The sequence below is a fragment of the Dromiciops gliroides genome, chromosome 1 (genome assembly GCF_019393635.1).
Source record: "Dromiciops gliroides isolate mDroGli1 chromosome 1, mDroGli1.pri, whole genome shotgun sequence".
Taxonomy (NCBI): Eukaryota; Metazoa; Chordata; class Mammalia; order Microbiotheria; family Microbiotheriidae; genus Dromiciops; species Dromiciops gliroides.
Genome location: NC_057861.1, coordinates 748,293,820 through 748,309,699, shown reverse-complemented (window position 1 = coordinate 748,309,699; position 15,880 = coordinate 748,293,820). Strand labels below are relative to the sequence as shown.

The 15,880-nt window shown below is 50.7% G+C and overlaps 1 protein-coding gene across 2 annotated transcripts in view; it reads left to right on the top strand.

Moving 5' to 3' along the window:
• Positions 1–15,880, top strand: part of SCN5A (sodium voltage-gated channel alpha subunit 5) — a 173,543-nt gene that overhangs the window by 131,813 nt on the left and 25,850 nt on the right. For both annotated transcript variants that reach the window (XM_043976098.1, XM_043976099.1), the window contains exons 18-20: positions 5,315–5,441; positions 6,228–6,382; positions 8,993–9,166. In XM_043976098.1, coding sequence (XP_043832033.1) covers positions 5,315–5,441; positions 6,228–6,382; positions 8,993–9,166 — 456 coding nt within the window. The remainder of the gene's footprint in view (positions 1–5,314; positions 5,442–6,227; positions 6,383–8,992; positions 9,167–15,880) is intronic.

The window sequence follows — 15,880 nt, the reverse complement described above, 5'->3', positions numbered from 1 at the left end:
ACACACACACACACACACACACACACACACACTCATGTCCCTTTCTCCCATTCAATAAGCTCCCTTCATCCCCATCACCTCCAGGATCAAATATAAAATCCTCTGTTAGGCTTGTAAAAGCCCTGCTCAGCCTGGTCCCCTCCTAGTGCGTCAGTATCTTTACACCTTACTCCCCTCCCTGTCCTGCACAGACCTCTGGCCTTGTTGGAGTCCTTCACAAAGACCCGCCCTCTCCCACCCCCAGCATCTTCCCTGACTGTCCCCCATGCCTGAGACTCTCTCCTTCCTCATCTCTAACTCCCGGCTCCCTTCAAGTCTCAGTTAAAAAGCTCCCTCCCATAGGAAGCTTTTCCCAATCCCCCTCAATGTTGGTACCTTCTCTCTGAGATTATCTCCAATCCACCCTTTGTGTAACTTGTACATGCACAGGTGTTTGTGTTTTGTCTCCCATGTTTTCCCTTGTCTTCATGAGCCCGCTGCTTGGCACAATGCCTGGCACGTAGTAGGCACTAAATCCTTGTTGACTGATTGGACAGATTGCATAACGGAGACATCTTGCCCTTGACACCAAGCAAGAAAACAATGAGGGACTTGCCCCCTGACTAAGTGGTCCTCCTGGAGGTCAAGGGTCTTGGGCCTGCCAGAAATGTCAAACAGAGTAAGGTGAAAGGTGGATCCCTGTGTCCCTGATGGGCAGAGGTCATGGTTAAGATGAAATCCAATGAAAATAGCCTGGAGATTCACCCCCCCCAAGGAATTTGGACCCCGGAGATTCCAGAAGTTCAAACTGTTGGGAAGTGTACCCTGAGGATTCCAGGGATTCAGGCCCAGGAAATTTGATCCTAAAGAATTGGAGCCCATGATATCAGGTCCCAAGAATTCCAGGAAATCAGACGCTGAAGTAAATGATGTCAGGGAATCAGACACTGGAGATGCCAGAGATTCAGGCTGTGGGAAATTGAATCCCAGTCAGACGTCAACGATTTGGGCCCGGAGTCATCAGACTGACCCCAGAGCCTCCAGGGATTCAAAGCTTGGGGAACTAGATCCGGATGAATCAGAGTTTGACTATGATATGGGTCTACTGTACAAACAGATGAGGTCCCAAATGTCCAAAAAAGGATCAGGACAGGAACTTCAAACTATCCTTGGGACAAGAATCCAGAGCATATTTTTAAAGGGATGGCTCATGCTTATTTAGAAAGGGAAACAGTGATCAGCAAGGGCTGTCGTGTCTTCACCCAAAAGAGGTCGTGCTGAACTAACCTGACTCTCCCTTTTTGTCAGGGTTACCAGGCTAACTGGGGTACTGTGTCTGGGTTGTAGCCAATTCTTTGTCATATTCTCTCATGATTCTTCTGAAAAAGATGGTGAAATGGGGCTAGATAGACTCGGAGCTGAACAAGTTACTGACCTCACAGAGGAATCATTGGTTGTGTGATGTCAGTTTGACGTCAGGGAGGTAGGTCTCTAGCAGAGAGCCCCAGAGATCTGTCCTTGGTCTGTGCTGTTTCACATTGTTAATGGTGACTCAGAGGAAGGAATGGATGGTGTGCTTTTTGTCTTTGTACCCTGAGCTTCCAGCATGTGCTTGGCATCTAGGAGGGGCTTAATTCATGCTTGTGGAATGAATTAAAGGGTGTCAGGAGTTAGTGTGAACAAGTCGATGCGTCACCTGGTAGCCAGCCGCCCGCAGAAGTGGTGGGCCTCTGGGCTAGTCCACAGAGGGCATTTCAGTTCCTGCTCCAGTCTTGGAGTCTTTCCAACTTGGGAGGATTTGCCTATTTCTGCTCTACTGGTGCAAATATGGAGAGCCCAGGATCAAATACTCCACATGACAATGAGACACACAAGGGGCCCTTACTTAAGCTGCCTGGGCCTTAGTTTTATCACCTGTAAAATGAGGGGGTTAGACTAGGTGGCTTTCCAGAACAGATCTACACTCTATTGTGACCTTAGGTGAATCATTTAACCTTCAATTTTCAGATCTCGGTGTCTTTATTTATAAATGAAGAAGCAGGGCCAAATGGGCTCCGATGTCCCCTCCAGCTCTAACCTCCTGGGGCTTTATTAAATCACAATCCTTGAGGCGGACTGAGGATGACTTAGGTTGCGTGGCATCATTGCCAGCATCAGCTTCTAGAAAGACCCAATCTCTGTGGCCAAGGGGTCCGAGGAGACTCATCTCTAAAGCCCCAGCCTCTTCTGCATTGGCAATCCCCAAAACATTGCTTGGCTTAATCTTTGGGGAGTCCAGGTGGGGCTTTAAGTCCTGGGTGATCATGCCTAGAAATCCAGGGGTGATCAGAAATGGGTCAGAAGTAAAATCCTGTGAACAAAAGCCCCACCCTGACAATGTTCCTTTGGTCATCCATGTGAACTAAAGGCTACCTCCACCATGTTGCATGGAGCCTTTGAAAGAACTAGCTGTGGAATGAATGGGGAAAGAAGAAATCGGCATGGGAAATTGTTCTTCAACATTTTCTAGCTACTCCCCCTCTCTCCCCACCCAAATGCACACTCTTTTAGCAGGACACAGTGTCAAAAATTAAGGCATTAATTCATTTAAATATCCCTAATGGGCCAGGTGCTGTGCTAGGTGCTAGAGACACAAGGACAAAATGAAATGGGGCAGCTGGCTTCCATACAGCTAGGTGCTGGGACATCTGGGTGGTGCAGTAAAGACAAGAAGCCCCGCGTTCAAATCCAGCCTCAGACACTTACACTGTCACTTAACCACCATCTGCCTCAGTTTCCTCATTTGTAAAGTGGGGATAATAATAGCACCTACTTCCCAGGGTGGTTGTGACGGGATTGAGCATTTGGAAAACCCTTTGCCGACCAGAAAGCACTGCATCTGTAAATGCTAGTTAATGTGCAGTAGGGCAAGAAGTAGAAGGCACATTCCAGGCCATCTAATACAACCCCTTTGTTTTGAAGTTAAGGAAATTGAGGGTAAGTGACTTGCTGAAGGCTGCATGGGTGAAAAATGGAAGAGCTGGGATTTGAAGCCAGGTCCCCTTCCTACTTTATCATGCTGTGGATAAGTAAATGTCAAAGTGAATAGACAGTAAAAACAAGGTCATTTCGGGGCTGAGGGGTCCTGGCCCCTGAGCTCATCCTTGAAGGAACCTGGGTATTCTGAGAGGTGTAGGGGGAGCGCATTCTAAGCATGGGAGGCAGCCCATGCAGAGGCAGGGAAATGGAACATGATGTATGGGGAACAGCGAACAGATCAGCAGGGCTAGACCAGAGAGTGCATGGAAGAGAGCGATGCATGATGAACATGGAAATTTAGGTGGGAAGCCTGTTTACCAAGGTCTTTAAATGCCAAACTGTAGGAGTTTGTGATCAGCCTAGTGGCAAGAAGGAGCCAGTGAAGCTTCTTGAGCAGATGAGTGACAGGGTCAGATCCACGTTTTAGAAATATATATATATATGACTCTGCTCCCTGTGTCTTGAATGGAAAAGGACAAATGAAACAGAACAAATTTCCAAGACCATTTCCTGGGGCCATGTGGACTAGGGAGAGTGAGGTGGTCCTCAGGCCCTTTCTTGCTGCCCAGTGTCACTTAATGAGGGAAGGAGTCCTTCATCCTAAGTGCTGGGGAAAGAGACGGGAATGTGAAAACAGTGCAGGGGTCTTTGGCTCTGCAGCTGATAGAAAGGCTCTGCTCCCAACCAGCGGGTAGGCCAACGTGGAAGTCTGCACCCGCACTCACTTGTCCTTGTCTCCCAAATCCCTGGTGTCTCTCACATGAGTGCCTCTATCTTAATGCACCATACACCCATCACACAAAGATTTCAGTTCCAAACATCCAGTCATCTCTGCTACTGACTCGCTGCTCCCCTCTCTAGGCCTCATTTCTAATCCAAACAGCATCTATTAATCACCTCCTGTGTTCTAGACACTGTCCTAGTCACGGGGTGAGACAAAAATCATAGAATGCTTGCCTTCAAAATTACATTATTTTTTGCACAATGAAGAGGTTGGAGTACATGGAATTGGCCATATCTTCCTTGTATCCATTTTGTATTTGTTTTGTAGATGTCTATCTCCCCTGGGAGATGTGAGCTCCTCGAAAGCAAGGTCTGTTTTGTTGTTATTTTTTATCCCTGGCACCTAGAACAGTGCATGGCAGATGACCGATGATTTTCAAATGTGTATTGGTGAATTAGAAGACTCATTCGGTTTTTTATGCGCCACATTGGAGACCTCTCTGAGCCTGTTTCCCCATCCATAAAATGACAGGTGGGGACTACATGATGTGTAAGATTCCAACCAGTTCTATGCTCTAGCCTCTCTAAAGCAAACCTGCCAGGCTTCAGAAACAGTTCTACCGACCCCCCGCCTCAGCACCCCTCACATGGTGGGGCGAGAGCCACCCGTGACCTTGGGATGGCAGCAGTCAGTCCTGCACGCCCACCAACACAAGTACCCATCCAAGCCCTGGGCAGTCACCAGCAGGATGGGTTCAGGGGCAGAAAGCAACCCCACCCCCATCCCTTTGAGCCATCTCAGCTTTTCAGCCTCTCTCCTTCCATCCCCCCGGGCCAGCCCCCTTGCTCCTTTCTGAGTCTTGAAGCAAGGAACAAAAAAAGGGACTTGGGTGTGCTTGAGGCTTCTGCTCTTAATGCTTCTAAATTAAAGAGGTTGGGGCCTCATTGGGCCACCCTGGGTGTTTAAAGCCTCCCCACCTGAGCTGGTCTTTGCTTCTTTGCTGAGGAAAAAGCTTAGGCACAGGGAAGCTGGACCCTGGGGGCTTGGAGTGGGTTCAGATCCCTCTTCCCACACTGAAGTAGCTGTGTGACCAAGTCACTTCAGTTCGTCAAACCTCAGCTCTCTCATCTGTAAAATGGAGATAACAAATGCACTACTTTATCCTCAGACTTGTTATGAGATTCACTGAGATAATTTTATGTGGTGCTTTGTAAGCTTTGGGGTCTTACCTCCACACCAGCTCTCAGTCTTCCTCCACAACCTATTCAAAGGGGGTAAGAGAGGGTGTGGCTTTAGATTCATGAAGAGCCAAGTTCCAATTCTTGCTCTGCTGTTTCATACCCATAATGGCCTTGGGAAAGTCTGATGCCTCTCTGGGACTATTCCTCATCTGTAATGGGGGGAGACAGGACCTGGGGCAGGGGGTAGAGTCAGCCACCTCTAAGGTACTACCATTATGGGAATCAATGCCCAGGGATCTGGACCCTGGAGGTCTGGCCAGAGCAGAGCTCTGAGTGTTGACCCCACAAAGGCCCAACATCAGCACATTCTCCAGCTCTGACCACGCTCTCCCGTGCTCCCCCTGTCCCCCAGCAGAGACACGATGACGACACCTATTCCGAGGGCAGCACCGCTGACATGACCAATACTGCTGACCTCCTGGAGAAGATAGCTGACCTGGGGGAGGACGTGAAGGACCCCGAGGACTGCTTCACCGAGGGTAAGAAGCCCCAGGTGGGAGCCTTCCTTTGTGTTTGGGGTGGGGAGTTGTGCTCGGGCCTGTCATGGGGTTATAACAGAGGGCTTTTCATTCCACTGGATTCATAGCCTTCTGGAGAGGGAGTGACTGTCAGTCAGTCAGCATTCATTAGGCACCTGCTGTGTGCCAAAGGCTGCACTAACTCTTGGACTATGGTATACAGCTCCATGTGTGTTGTTGGGACGTTTGTCATGCGTGGGTTTGTGTTACATCGCTGTAATTGTGGTGTGCCACTATTTGTGGGCCAGGCCTGCTTTGGGGGGGATCAGATGTGGGGAGCCCCGCGGGCTGCCTCCAGGGACTTTGTCCTTCTCCAGTGAGGTGAAAAGAAGTCAAGGGACCCTCCCGAAGGAGCAAAGTGACTCCTATTTATAAAATGCTTGAAGGGTTGAAAAGTGCTTCATTATTTCCTCCCAACACAATACATTCAGCTCTAGCTTTATAAAGCTACGCATGCGTGTGCACGTGTGTACTGGAGAGAACACTCGCCTTGTTCATGAAGACTTAGCTAGCATCCTGCCTGCAGAGATAGGCCCTGGGAGGGCGGGGGCTCCTTGGCAGGGCCTGGGCTTGTTCTGGGACAGAGAAATAAGCCAGGACGGAGCTCCCGAGGGCGCCTGACCCAGCCCAGCCCTCTGTTTCTCTATCATTCATTCACCATTGGGTAGTGTTGGAGCGAAGGTCCTACGGCAGGCTCCATGATCCCAGCCCTGGCGCCATCTTGTTTCCTCCTTCTTCCCCCTGCAGGCTGTGTCCGGCGCTGTCCCTGCTGCACGGTGGACACAACACAGTTTCCTGGCAAGGTCTGGTGGAGGCTCCGGAAAACCTGCTACCGCATCGTGGAGCACAGTTGGTTCGAGACCTTCATCATCTTCATGATTTTGCTGAGCAGCGGCGCCCTGGTAATGCTGGGCGAGGGTGCAAAGCGCATGGGGGGGGGCGGTGGAGAGAGGAGGGCATGGGGTGGGGGGGGAGGGGGCTCGCTCCCCACTGGGCCTCCCAGGGTGGCCCACAACAGGCACACCTGGCACTAGCCGGCTCACTAGGAGAATTTAGGACCCACAATGGTTGTTAGCTCAGTGGAAGAGCAGGGCCCAAGGCCTCCTGCTCTGGGCTCATGAGAGCCTGCCAGGCCTTGGCACCAAGACCTCATCTGAAGCTTCTTTTGTCTCCTTATGAATGGCAGGGAACGGACTGGGGGAGATGCCCACTCCCTGTAGGGAAAGGCCCCATAATCCACGTCCATTGCCCCAAAAGCTCAACAGCATGAGCTCCCCAAGGGTTCATGGGACCCAAGAGCTAGACCAGAAGCGACCTCAGCAGCCAGAGGGTCCAACCCTCTCACTTGACAGATGAGCAAACCAAGGTGGGGGGAAGTGATTTATCCAAGGTGACACAGCTAATGGAGGAGCTGAGATGTGAACCCCGCCTCCTGACTCCCAGTCCAGGCCCTCAGCTAGGGTCATCTGTCCAGAGACATTCCTTGATTCAAATCACACACATCTCGAGCAGGAAAAATCAAGACCAACAATTCCAACCTTCCCATCTTCTATAAGTCTTTGTGAAGCCCAGACTTCCCCACGCCAGCTGCTGGGGAGGCCAGAGAAGGCAACGTAGGCCCTGACCTCAGGAAGCTTTTTCTCTGATTGGGGAGATGGGATTACCAGGCATAAAACAGCCAGAGGCAGTGAAGCCTACTGGAAAGAACACTGCATTTGGAGTCTGAGGACTTGAGTTCAAATCCTAGCTCTGGCCTCAGGCCTCAGTTTCCCTCACCTGTACAATGACTTCTCAGGCTCTTTCCTGCCCCAAATCCCTGACCCTATGTCTCTCTAGCACTAGAGAATGGGTTCTCATTTGCCGAAAGGGCTGGAGGCCAGTGTGGGCCGCAACAGTCCTGGAGGGCGTCGTTTCGATGGGGCTCGAGTCTCAAGGGACAGGCGAGGTTTGACTAATAAAATGATCTGGAATTTACTGCCGACTCAGCAGAAGGATCTGCCAGACAGAGCCTCAGAGGAAATGGGGCTGCCCTGAGCCGGAGGGAATTAGATGAACTAAGCTTCCACCCTTGGCAGAGTTGGTTCCGCTCTATGTGTAGACCTGGCATGTTTCTCTTTGACTTGTGTAGACAGGCATCCAGGAAAATCCCGGATGGGATCCAAGGGCTAAGGGGACACCTGCCTTGGGGCAAGGTGGATGATGGTGATGAGTCTCCCATCTGTCCAGGCTGCACCAAGTGGCTGATGGTCAGGTCGCCCTTCCTTCTTGCCTCTCCTTCAGTCCCCTGTACGGCTGCACTTGGCTTAAAAGGCTTTTGTTTATCACTGTTTAAAAAAAACAAAACTACTTAACATATTGCTGATTCAGCCCACTCCATCGGAGCAGGGAACGTGTTTTGGCTGCAAACAGGAGACAGACGGCAGACACAAAGTCAGTCACGTACCAAGAGCCAGCCACCCAAGGAAGCAAGCACTGTGTGCTGCCGAGGGAGGCAGGCTGGCAGGCCAGGGCAGCAGATACCTTTGCGTAGATGGGTGCTAAGCAGAGGAGGAGACACTGATAGCAACTGGGGCAAGCTCAGGGCTTCTGAGGTTCCTTGAACCCTAGTGGGGTTCACCTGGCTAAGTGTACTGGACCAACGTTAGGCAGCCCCAGTCAGCCGTCCCAGAGCATCATAGTAAAGTTTCTGCCTTCTGTCAGCACTCACCCCACCGTGGGGGCCACACCTAGCCCTGGAAGACAGTGGCCTCCCAACCACACATGTCTCATGTTGCTTCCAGGTTGCCTCGAGAGTCATAAGCATCGCTGCACACTGTGAGCTGGAACAAACAGCTTTAATCCAGAGTTCTAAAGCAAGGACCCAAATAGCCACATCAAACACATACTGCCCTTGATGTGCCCCAGGGTTTCCTACGGTCTAGGACTCTGAGAGGCAGGAGATGGAACACCCGGGCAGTCCCATCAAACAGTGGAATCAAGCCCTTGCTCTGTGCCAGGTGCCATGTGAGGCCCCAGGGTGACAAAAACAGAAATTTAATGGTGCCTGCCCTCAGAGTGCTTCCATTCTATTGCTATAACATGTGGATAGATGAGGAAATTCAAGGTGATTTCAGGATTGAGTCAGCCCCAGCCATTGGAGGGATCTGTCCTTTAGGAAGGGGAACCTAGGCAGAGTCTAGAAGAAAGCCAAGGATTGAGTCTGGACAGAGGGAGGGTGAAGCACGTTCCAAGATTGGGGGAGAACCTGGGTAGAGACACAGAAGTGAAATCAACCCTAAATCTTAGAATGAAGTCAGAAGGGTCATGAGAAGTCATCTGATTCAAACCCCTTCCAAGGAAGAACCAAATCCCTCCCTTAGTGTCCCTGAGAGCCGGCCATCCAGCCTCTACTTGACTCCCCGCCCGGAAGGGGAGCTCACTGCCCATTCCATCTCAGTCATAAAGACCTTTCTCCCCAGCCAAAGCCGCCTCTCCAGCAGGCCCCTGCATCTTTTGTTAAATTCTGGCTGCAGGCCTTTGAAGACATCTACCTGGAGGAGCGTAAGACCATCAAGGTCCTCCTGGAATATGCGGACAAGATGTTCACCTACATCTTTGTCCTAGAGATGCTGCTCAAGTGGGTGGCCTATGGCTTTAAGAAGTACTTCACCAATGCCTGGTGCTGGCTGGACTTCCTCATCGTGGATGTGAGTAATTAGGGGGCAGCCAGGAGGAGGGCAGGGGGAAGGGAGGGGAGGCCATCCATCATGAGCACAAAGATGAACAGGTGAGTGGTGCCCAGTGAGGCCTGGGGGAGAGGGGAGCAGACGATTCAGAAGCCTTCAACAGAGACAGTGGAGATGTCTGTGGGTGTGTGGGTGTCAGAGATGACTATCCTCACACTCCTTGCATGCTGCAAGTCATATGGGCAACCAGAGAAGCAAGGAAGGTGAGACCCGGCACATCAGAGATGATCTCAGCCAAGCCCCATCTACATTGTCCCTGGCAAGTGGCCATCCGGCCTCCTCTCAAGGACCCCCAGTGAGTGGGAGTCCATTCTCCCTCAGGACAGCACTTGTGGGTGGGGGTCTTTGTACTTATATTGAACCTAGATCTGCCCCCTGAGAACTTCAGGGCCTTCCACTGATTCTCCCACAAGAACCAGGCAGGAGAAGTCTGGCCTTCCTAATATATGCCCCCAATATGGGTCAGCTAGCCAGGCAATGCAGGGCATAGAGTGCCAAGCCTCAAGTCAGGAAGACCTGAGTTCAAATACAGCCTTACTTTCCTCATCTGTAAAATGGGGGTAATAATAGCCCTGCCTCCCAGGATTGTTGTGGGGATTCAATGAGATAATAATGGTAAAGTGCTTAGCACAGTGCCTGGCACATAATAGGATAATGATGTGACCACTGCATCCCTTTGCCCCAAGCACTTATCCTCATGCACAGGACTCATTGTTTCCTTACCTTCCCTTACCACTGTCCCCACTGAGACATGGGACCCCAGACATCTGGTCTGGATAAGGCAGAGGACAGTAAAATGATCCTAGGATCCCAGAGCCCACCTGGCCCAGCCCATGCCCAAAACATACACCCACTGCTATGTCCCCTATATCGCCAAGGTGGTATTCTCTGTCCCCAATGTACTGACCAGTGATCCAGCGGAGTGGGCCCTGAATTTGGCCTCAGGTGCCCCGAGTTCAGATCCTGACTATGATTCCTACCTGTATGACCTTCAGAAAGTCCCTTAGCCTCCCTAGGCCTCAGTGTTCTCATCTGAAAAATGGGGAGATTAGCTTCTCAGGTCTATGATTCAGTGACCCTGCTCTGCTCATCTCCCAACTTGAGTCAGAGATAACTCTTTCTCCCAGGAAGAGCACCTGCTGTTTTAGGGATTGGAGGAGAGAGATGGGGATGGGGGGATAGGATGGGATGGGGGAGGGGAAGGGGAAGGGAGGAGGGAAGGAGAGGGGAAGGAATGATCGGGGAGGATGGGAGAGGATGGAAAATGGGGTGACATGAGATGAGAGAGAAGGACAGGGGATGGGATGGGGGCATGAGAGGGGCAGGGGAGGGAATGGGAGAAGGGAGGGGAGAAGATGGGGGAGGGGATGAGATGAAATGAGGGGGATGGGAGAGGAGAGAAGGGAATGGGGGTGGGGAAGGGAGTGAGGAGGAGGGGAGGGGAGAGGATGGGAGATCCGTGCAGATGAGAGCAGTTGTTGGACATTGTGGGTAGAGGTGATCGATAAATGAACCGGCATTGCTTTCTGTCTCCTGGACCCAGACACGTGCTAGACTCCATGCACTTAGGGAGAGAAAGCAAAAGGGAAAACCACAATCTCTGCCTTCGGGAGAGCACTCAGAGCCGAGGGCTTTCAGAGACAAGCTGTACGTGTACAGAACGCTCAGAGAATAAAGCCAAGGCCTTTGGTGGCTCCTGAGTGTAAGAGGGTCAGGTACAGGCTGTGAGTGCTGTGAGAAGGCGGTCAGTGGAGGAGGTCACCGTGGGCTGCAATAAGCACGGGAAGATGCTTTCTGGTGCAGGGAGGACTGGCAGGGCCTTGGCCAGGATTGGAGAAGGGAAGTGGGGCTGCTATGAGTCATGGGGGGAGGGAGGAGTAGCCTCTGCCAGGGATGGTGACTCTTGGCCTGAAATGGGAGCACCTGCTGGGGAACTGTGGCCCACTAGGCTGGAAGGGGGAGGCTTGGAGGGTCAGATCAGAAAAGGGGGGAGGCAATGGGGTCTCTGGACCCTTGAAGCCCCCCTACCATCAGTCAGGGCTTCCAGGCTGGGAATGGACCAAGAATTAATGAGTCCCCTCTGTGTGGGCCTCTCTGTTCCCTTCCCCCTCCACCCAGAACCACCCATGTCTGACCCAGCACAGGGCACTTCTCATGAGGAAAGGGGGGAAGTAAGGGGAGCAGGGGAGCAGAGAGACGGAACAGCTGGTTCGCTTTGACATCCAGCTTTCCATTCTGCGCTGTTTCCTCACCTCCATGACCAATGAATCATTAAAGGATAATATCTGCTCGCAGAACTCCACATGCCCCACACATCTGGATGGAATTCTGTTGTTGCCACATGTTCTCCCATCCAGGGGCTCGTCAGATTCCAAAGAGCCCTTTGCCGGAGGCTGAACAGGCGTGATTAACCCTATTTCACAGATGAGGAGATGATGGCTTAGACAGGGGATGGTTTGGCTCAGGGTCACGCAGACAGTCAGGGGATTCCCCCCAGTACAGAGCCAGAGGTCTCCCTTTCACAGGATCCATATGGCTTCTGTTTGTGTCCCAAGGGCACCAGGGAAACCGGTCTTTTTTTCGGTGTTTGAGGCTGCCAGGAATTGGATTTGTCAGGGCTTGGGGAAGGTGGGGATGGGGGTAATGAGGACAGCAGCTGGTCTGGAAACCTGTTGGTGTATTTGCTCCCCTTGGGAAAGAAAAGTGTATAAGCCTTCCATGTGCCCCAGGCAGTGAGTGCTTAGAGTGGGAGACTTGGAATCAGGAAGAACTGAAATTGAGTCCTGCCTAGCTGGGTTGACCCGGGACAAGTCAGCTGTCTCCCTCCATTGACTCCTCTGTAAAACAAGGACAATAAAGCACCTTCCTCCCAGAGTTTTTGTGAGGATAAAATGAGATGATATTTGTCAAGTGCTTTGTTCAAGTTCTACCCAAATGCTAGTTGTTGTTGTTGTCAGTGTTAGTTGTACCTGTCCTGATACCGGCCGATGATTTTCATCGGTACCAGCTCTGCCACCTCCCTTAGCGCCATTTTCACCAGCACAATAACTGTCTGCATCAGTATCTTCCTCCTCACCACTGACCAAGTATTCACCATCCCCATCCCCAACCCTTGGTTGTCATCACCACTGTCATCCCCCCCACACCAGTGTGATCGTCACCACTTCCACCATAAATGATCATCTCCTCACTGTACTTGTCACCATTGTCTTGGGTTTTTTGTTTGTTTGTTTTTTTGGTGAGGCAATTGGGGTTAAGTGACTTGCCCAGGGTCACACAGCTAGTAAGTGTTAGGTGTCTGAGGCTGGATTTGAACTCAGGTCCTCCTGACTCCAGGGCCAGTGCTCTATCCACTGCACCACCTAGCTTCCCCTCTTGTCACCATTGTCATTGGAATCATCCCCATCGTTGACACTAAGCCTGTGACCGTCATCTCCATTATCACTCTTGCCACCCCAGCATTACTAGTGCCTCCATTTGTAGCCTTCTTCATGGCCACTGTCAGTGCCCCATACCACCATCACCATCTCCATCTCCATAGTCAATGTTACCATCGTCATCCCCATCACCCATCTCATCTTCATTACAGACATCTCTAAGTTCCTAGTACCACCAGAACCAGCTTCCTCACTCCCTCACCACCAAAGCTGCCCTTGTAATCCCAGACTCACTCTCACTCACCCTTATCAGCACCATTTCTCGTATCACCTCTCATGACACATAGGCACCATCTGCACACTCCATCCTTACCTTCATCACCACCACTGCCACATCCCCACTGTTGTTGTAGATGCCAATTCTGTGTGTGCTCGCATTGTTATACAAAGGAAGCTGCGCATGCCTTGTCCTGTGGAGTATCTGATCTTGGGCTCTCCATATTTCCACTCCCTAATCTCAGCTCCAACTAGGGGTTATACGCACAAACGTGGAATCAAAGTAGAAAGATGGCTGACACTGGCTTCTCACAGGAGTATATAAGATATAGAGAGAGGATACATTTTGAGTCACCTGCTTGAAGGGCATCTAGGTAGAGCAGTGGTTAGAGCACTGGGCCTAGAACCAAAAAGACTCATCCTTTTATTTATTTTTTAAATTTTTTACAGGGCAGTGAGGGTTAAGTGACTTGCCCAGGGTCACACAGCTAGTGTCAAGTGTCTGAGTCTAGGTTTGAACTCAGGTCCTCCTGAATCCAGGGTTGGTGCTTTATCCACTGCACCACCTAGCTGCCCCCTAAGACTCATTTTTTTTAATTCAAATCTGGCCTCAGACGCTTAGCTGTGTGACCCTGGGCAAGTCACTTAATGCTGTTTGCCTTAGTTTCCTCATCTATAAAATGAACTGGAGAGGAAGATGGCAAACCACTCCAGTATTTTTGCCAAGAAACCCCCAGATGGGGCCACAGAAAGTCAGACACGACTGCAACAACTCAGCAACAATGACATGTACTTGGCATCCATGACATGAGAGATTCTAGTAAAGGACCCCTACCCAAAAATGTCTTCTCCACCACCTAGAATGATGCCTGCAACTCTCCATTAAAGCTTCGTCCATTCCACATGGCCCTCAGTGGTGACACCAGGAGCTCTATCAGGTCCCCTTTTCTTATGAGAAAGGATGAGGCAGGCAATGGGATGGGACATCAGTAGCAATGAGCTGGTTCACCAGAAGCAAAGGGCATAGTCCAAACAGATAAACAGAAAGCCAGACACAGGGCTGAGCCAGGAGCTCACAAAGCCTGGGGTGGATCCAGAGGGATGGGCAGGAAGTTGGGAATTGAGTCTGAGAACAAAAACTCCAAAGGGATATCCGAGTGGATAAACAGAAGACTGGGCCAACATCAAAGCAGGGAGCTCCCAAAGACAGCAGATCCAGGCAGCTCAGCAGGAAGCTGTTACCAGAGCCCAGGTTTACAAGGTCCAAAGTCAGGAGCCGTATGCGCCAAGCACAGAGAGAAAGCCAGACATCACAGAGCACCGGGGACACAATCATCTGTGTAGCAGTGCTGGCCTTGGAGACAAATGACCTGGGTTCAAATCCTGCCCCCAATGTTGGGTGGCTGTGTGACCCTGGGCAAGTCACTTAGCCTTCATAAGCCTCAGTTTCCTCCTCTGTAAAATGACAGGGTTGCACTAGATACTTTCTGAGGTCGCTTCCAGATCATAAAACTATGGTCCTTTTCGAATAGAGGCATGGTAGCCATGTTCACTCTTGTCACCCCATTGTGGCCCTGAGACTCTGGTCCCATCCCCTTAGAATGTGACCCAGCTCCCACACCCTCCTCCAGCCCCATTACAGAAGCTATGGATACCGAAGATAAAATCAAGCCCAGAAGGTGCCTCCTATATCCCAGAAGCCTCTGTTTCTTTGTTGGGTGAATTTAGACCCTTGACACTGAGGAAGAGCATGGGATTGGATCGGTGCTTGTCTGGCCAGCAGCAGCCCAGATGTGATGCCCGAATGCATTAGGACAGCTTGTCCCTTCAGGCTTCTTGCCTTTACTAGAAGACCCCCGTGAGGAGGAGCCCATGATCTGGCACCACACCTCCATCCCCTGGGAGACAGGCTTTTCCTTCTAGAAGCTTGAATTTGCCCCATTGTAGCATCCATCCTTTGCTCTTGGCTCTGGCCTCTAGAGCTAAGCAGAGAAAGGCTAAGTGCTTAACTCTCCCATGTGACCTTCAGAGGGTGGTAGTCAACTCTCTTCACAGAACCTGTGGATACCAGAACTAAACCCCATGCTCCCAATGTGGTCTGTCCAGGAGAGAGTACAGCAGGACAATTACAGAAACTTAGGCCTCTCTTAATGTGACCCACAATCACATCAGCATTCTCGGCTTCTGTATCACACTCTTGACTCAGAGTGAACTTGTGGTCCACTGACCACTTTGTGTCATCTGCAAATTTAATAAGGATTTCACCTATGCCTTTACCTGAGTCACTGATAAATATGACAAATATACCAGGGCCAAGCACAAATCCCTGGGAACTCCACCGGAGACCTCTGTCCAAGTCAGCATCAATCTAGTCCTCATCACTGTTTGATTTGAGTCATTTAGCCAATTCCAATTCCACCCAAAAGTGCTATCATTGAACTTACTTCCTGGCCATCAGAAGAGCAGGGGAAACGTTGTCAAATGTTTTGCTAAAAACTAGGCAAACTGTATATGAGATATTCCCTCAATTTAGCAATCTGGTAACCCCACAAAGAAGGAAATGCAGTTAGTCTGGTGAGACCTGTTCTTGATTAAGCCTGGCTGGTTCTCGATAATCACTGCTTCCCTTTCTAAATATTCACCAACCATCTCTTTAATATGCTCTGGAATTTTGGCAACTTAATGAGTCATACCTATAGAGCTGAAGGGACCTGAGAGGTAATCTATCCAGGTCAAATTCCCTTATTTTTCAAATGAAGAAACTGAGGCACAGAAAGATTCAGATCATACAGTCAATAACAGCAGCAGTCCAAACCCAGGTCTCTGACCCCAGATGCAGGGTTCTACCCATAGCTGCATACTCCATGGCCCAGGGCTTCATGTCCACTCAGAATTCTACAAACACACTTTTCAGTGCAGGAAATCAGATTTGTCCCATTTTAAGATGGCAGAAGAAGGAGAATCAGATAGGCTGACCTCAAGGCCAAGGGGAGAGGCAGGCTCAACAAACCAATGAATGTCC